General features: G+C 34.6%; 1 protein-coding gene across 1 annotated transcript; it reads left to right on the forward strand.

Moving 5' to 3' along the window:
• Positions 1-790: 790 nt before the first annotated feature.
• Positions 791-4372, forward strand: LOC114307844 (Pentatricopeptide repeat (PPR) superfamily protein). Its single transcript, XM_028253277.2, has one exon. The coding sequence runs from the start codon at positions 987-989 to the stop codon at positions 3618-3620; it is 2634 nt and encodes an 877-aa protein (XP_028109078.2). The 5' UTR covers positions 791-986; the 3' UTR covers positions 3621-4372.
• Positions 4373-5866: the final 1494 nt, after the last annotated feature.

The following is a 5866-nucleotide window of genomic DNA, read 5'->3' on the forward strand; positions in this document are numbered from 1 at the left end:
AAATTTAAAATACAGTAATTAAGGGTTGGTTTGGGATGTTCTAAAAAAGTGTACTTTTTGACTTATTAGCTTATATGGGTTGGGTTTGGGTTGGGTTTGATGTGATGTGTTAGAGAGGTGGTGTGATTTAAATAAGATGATGTGACTTAAATATGATAGTGACTTTTTGACTTTTTGTATTATTTAGGTTATGTCAAACTTGGCCTAAATTTCAATGACACTTATCTTCTAAACAAAATTTCATGGTATGTATAGTGTTACCAATCAAAAAACAATGGGTGGTGAGTCACCCCACTGGGAAGTCTTAGGCATTGTTTGAGATGTCTTAAATAAGTGTATTTTTTAAATTTTTAGACTAAAAAGTTGAAGAAAAAAATATAATTGTTTAAGTTAATTTTGACTTTTTATGAAAAAATGTGTATTAAAAAATTGTATAAATTAGTGTGTAGGGAAAAAATAAGATTGGGAATTGTGCAGCCGTACTTGTTGACTTTTAGTAAATAGTGATAATTTTTTAACTTTTTGAATAACTTTTTGACTTTTTTTCAAGTTGTCAAACTTGGCCTTAGGGATTGTTTGGAATGACTTAAATAAATATATTTTTTATTTTTTTATAAAAAGAGGTACAGAAAAATAAAAAAATAATATGATGAAAAAAAATAAAAATAATAAAAAAATAAATTATTTTTAAATTGTCAAACTTTCGTTAGGCTTTTTCCTTCTTCATAATAAAGACAGACCATTCCTGAACTTTCTGTGGAAGTATCATAAATAACTAGTCTGCTTTTTCTTGTCTTTCTTTACACTTGATTGACCCACACGCACTACAACACTTTTCATGCTTTGGGTCTCGTAGAAACTTCCTGGTTTTTGCATTACAAAGGTGATGAGAGAGACCATCATACAAATGATAATTGAGTGTTTGAAAAGGTAACCGATTGCTAACGGTTAAAAAAAGACCCGCCAAAGCATGACTTCAGAGATCAATGGCACAACTTATCTCTCACACTTGCTTTGCAAGACTCCTTTTTTTCCCTCCATTCAAGACTCTACCGATCTGTACAATCGCCACAGTTACACAAAACACCAGAAAAACCTTTTCCCATATATTCCAAGAATGCTCAGATCGAAGAGCATTGAATCCGGGCAAACAAGCACATTCCCGCATGATTGTATCTGGGTTTGAACCCACAATCTTCGTTACCAACTGTTTAATGCAATTGTATATAAAATGTTACTGTTTAGAGTATGCTCGTAGGGTGTTCGACCAAATGCCTAAACGAGATACGGTTTCTTGGAATGCCATGATATTCGGCTATGCTGGTTCTGGAAATATGCATGTTGCTCAATCCATATTTGACTCGATGCCGGAGAGGGACGTGGTCTCATGGAATTCCATAATTTCAGGGTACGTGCAGAATGGTAACTATCAAATATCAATTGATATTTTCTTGCAAATGGGGAGAGCTGGTATAGTGTCAGACCGCACAACTTTTGCTGTTCTATTAAAAGCATGTTCGGGTTTAGAGAACTACAATGTGGGGATTCAGGTTCATGGGCTTGCAATCCATATGGGTTTTGATCATGATGTAGTAACTGGAAGCGCAATAGTAGATATGTACGCTAAATGTAAAATGTTAGACGAGTCATTACGGTTTTTCCATGAGATGCCTGAAAGAAATTGCGTTTCTTGGAGTGCTGTAATTGCAGGTTGTGTCCAAAATGAGGAGCCTGTGTGTGGTTTAGAACTATTCAAGGAGATGCAAAAAGAGGGAGTTGGGGTAAGTCAATCTACTTATGCTAGTGTTTTTAGGTCCTGTGCAGGCTTATCTGCAGCAAGTTTGGGGTGTCAATTGCATGCTCATGCACTGAAGGCTGATTTTGGATCTGATATCATTGTAGGAACTGCAACTCTGGATATGTATGCAAAATGTGGCAGTTTACTTGATGCTAGAAAGCTATTTAACTCATTGCCAAATCGCAATCTGCAATCTTACAATGCCATAATTGTTGGTTATGCTCGAAGTGATCAGGGCTTTGAAGCTTTCCATATATTTCGGCTTTTGTTGAAGTCTGGTCTTGGGTTTGATGAGATTAGCCTATCTGGTGCACTTAGTGCTTGTGCAGTGATCAAAGGGCATTTAGAGGGGAGACAAGTACATGGTATAGCAATAAAGAGTACTTTTTGGTCCAATGTTTGTGTGGCAAATGCCATTTTAGACTTGTATGGAAAATGTGGAGGTTTGATGGAGGCTCATTTTGTGTTTGATGAGATGGAAAGAAGAGATGCTGTCTCTTGGAATTCAATTATTGCAGCTTATGGGCAGAATGGAATTGAAGAGGAAACACTGTCACTATTTGTTTCGATGCTCCAGTTGAGAATGGAACCTGATGAATTCACTTATGGTAGTGTTTTAAAAGCTTGTGCAGGTCGGGTGGCTCTGAACTGTGGCATGGAGGTCCATAACAGAATAATTAAATCAGGGATGGGGTTTGACTTGTTCGTTGGAAGTGCTATTGTGGATATGTACTGCAAGTGTTCAAAGGTGGAAGAGGCAGAGAAGCTCCATAACAGAATGGAGGAACAAACAATGGTTTCCTGGAATGCAATGATTTCTGGGTTCTCATTGAATGAACAGAGTGAAGAAGCTCAGAAATTCTTTTCTCGGATGTTAGAAATGGGAGTTAAGCCTGATAATTTCACTTATGCCACAGTTCTTGATACTTGTGCTAATCTGGCTACTATTGGCCTTGGGAAGCAAATACATGTGCAAATTATCAAGCATGAATTGCAATCAGATGTGTTCATATCCAGCACACTTGTTGACATGTATTCGAAGTGTGGGAACATGCAAGACTCTAGGCTGATGTTTGAAAAGGCACCAAAGCGGGATTTTGTTACATGGAATGCCATGATCTGTGGCTATGCTCAGCATGGTCATGGAGAAGAGGCGCTTAAGATTTTTGAGGATATGCAACTTGAGGGTGTGAAACCGAACCATGCAACTTTTGTTGCAATCCTCCGAGCTTGTGCACATATAGGGCTTGTTGAGAAAGGGTTGCATTTCTTTCATGCAATGTTAAGTAACCATGTATTAGATCCTCAGTTGGAGCATTACGCTTGTATGGTGGATATATTAGGGAGGTCAGGCCAAGTTAATGATGCTTTGAAGTTTATTCACAAGATGCCTTTTCAGGCCGATGATGTTATTTGGAGAACTCTACTCAGTATTTGCAAGATGCATGGGAATGTAGAGGTGGCAGAACAAGCGGCAAGTTCTCTTTTGCAATTGGACCCTCAAGACTCTTCTGCTTACATTCTTCTATCAAATATTTATGCTGATGCGGGAATGTGGGATGAGGTTTCGAAAATGAGGAAAATGATGAAGTCTAGTGGGCTCAAGAAGGAGCCAGGTTGCAGCTGGATTGAGGTAAAGAGCGAATTACACTTGTTTCTTATCGGTGACAAAGCTCATCCGAGATGCAAAGAGGTCTATGAGAATCTGGATCTGCTAATAGCTGAGATGAAATGGGCTGGTTATGTGCCTGATACTGATTTTGTGCTTAAAGATGAGGACATAGAACATGAGCAGCTAGAAGAGCTAATATCGTGCTTGTAAAATCTGTAGTTTAATTAATATCCAAACTCATTTGACCGCAATGAATAATTTGGAATTTGGATTTAGCTGCAATGCCGCCATGAACTGGAAGCAGAGGCACTTCAACTTTTTACCGTTGTGGGATAAAAACATTTGGATGCAACATACAGTTATGGGTGCTTTGACTGTTTGGCCAAAGAGAAAGAAAGCAAAAGAGCTGATAAGTCAATCTTTGATAGTGTTGGATGGCAAATGGTAGATTTTTCTGAGACGGTGATTGTATCACATCTTACCAAATTTGACAGGGTTTATGAATTCAAGTTAATCATACTTGGAATATCACTTTATCAAGCAGCTCCTCTGTCAAAATGATGAAGAGAGTCAAATTGGAGGTGGGGTTGGGATCGTGTGCAGATTTGTCAAAAGCAAGAGTGTGGAAATTTATATATGTTTCAACTTGACGATTACCGTTAACTCCCAACATACAACATATTCTCCGAGGCAATTTAAAGGGAAACTGCCACAATTGCCGTTGCAGCAACGATCTCCAATCCTATTCCTTTTTTCAGCAACAACCCAACTGTCAGGTTCACTCCAATGCTGTATACACTTCATGAATGATGAATATTTAAAGTTCTCTTTTTCTTCTCTCACTGGCTACTGAGCCGACATGGGTTAGTCCTCCTCTATTCATTTTTTTATTATAATATTATTTCCCCCTGCAATAATAAAAATTTAATAAATAAATGTAATTTTCCTTAGTGGAAGCAATATGATTTTATTTTATTTTTTCTTTCAAGCAGTAGAACAGCCCCTAGCTGATGCGATTACATTAGAAGATGGAAAGGTAGGTGGTCATGAACAATGGTTTGCTCATTGCACTAAAATAAAAATTAAAATTAAAAATTAAAAAAAGACTAAAGATCTGAGCTATGCCAAATTATATTAGCTTCTTTTTTTTGTTGAAATCGCCAAATTAGATTAGCTTGGGAGCTGCTTTTTGGACCTTTTTTGGTTGCCTTGTTTATATTTGCCTTTTTTTTATCAGATTTATTTTTTTTTTTTTTTGGGTATATCATTAATTTTTAATTTTTTTATGATCTTTGCCCATGAAAAATAAGAAACTTATGTTATCAAAAAATTACTCAAAAAAAAAATTAATTAAAAAAATCCAAAAAAAGTCAATTTAAAAGCGGTGTCCAATACAGCACCATTCACAACAACTTCCTGACGGTTGGTTTGTAAAGTGGGTTGGCTTTTTAGTTTTTTGATTTTTTTTGATTATTTTGGCCTGTGTTAAAAAGTTTGGTTTGAGAAAGATTTTTTGACTTTTTTAATTTTTTTGTGAGAGAATAGTATAATGATTATGATTGAATGTGATGTTTTATTTTTTATAATTAAAATAATTTATTTTGTCTTTTGTAATTAAAATAACCAAAAAAAACTCATATTCTTCCTCCCAAACGGTGCCTGAGAAACAAAGCAAGGTATACCGCCTACTCGTTTTGAATTCATTTTGAATTTTTTATCCTAAACGAGGAAATGGAAGATGTGTTTGTTAAGAGTGGAAGTTTGGAATTGAAATGGAAAAAGGCTGACAAAGAAATAGCAAACAAACAAAACAAACACAAAACAAAAATATGACATGTGCCGATGTGACATTAAGGTCATTCAAAATTGTCTAGCTCATCATCATCATCAATAATATCGTCAATGCAGCCTATCGTTGGGGGCAATTGATTAAGTTGCCAACTTGGACAGAGATACACTATTATGTATTCAACAATGATTCATCCCATTAAAAATATCACCATTAATAGTACTAGTACATTAAAAAAATAAAAAAAATTACAATTTCAAGACCAAAATATCATATCATTCATGACGAGACTCACTGTCACCTAATTAGTGGGAGCACTAATTAGTGCTCCTAAGCATTTTTCTTATGTATTCGCCTCGTTTGTTTTCACTTCTCAAAAAATAATTATTAAAAAATTCTATTTTTTTATTTTTTATATTTTTTTATTTTTATTGAATTTTTTTAATATTTTAAATAATTTTTTTATTTTTTAGATACACCTAACATAAATATACTTAAAAAGTAAAAAAATTATAAAAAAAATCTTTTAAAAATTCACTAAATATCAAAAATATAAAAAAATACAAGAATTCAGTACATTTTTTATATTTTTATGTATTTATTAATTTTTTAAAATATTTTTTCATAAATTTTTTATTTTTTCGATACATCTAAGTAAGATGTATCT

The sequence above is a fragment of the Camellia sinensis genome, chromosome 1, assembly GCF_055761805.1.
Source record: "Camellia sinensis isolate YWXY chromosome 1, ASM5576180v1, whole genome shotgun sequence".
NCBI classification, from domain to species: domain Eukaryota; kingdom Viridiplantae; phylum Streptophyta; class Magnoliopsida; order Ericales; family Theaceae; genus Camellia; species Camellia sinensis.

Coding starts and splice junctions, on each gene's coding strand:
- LOC114307844 (XM_028253277.2), top strand. CDS start 987: ATGGCACAACTTATCTCTCACACTTGCTTTGCAAGACTCCTTTTTTTC.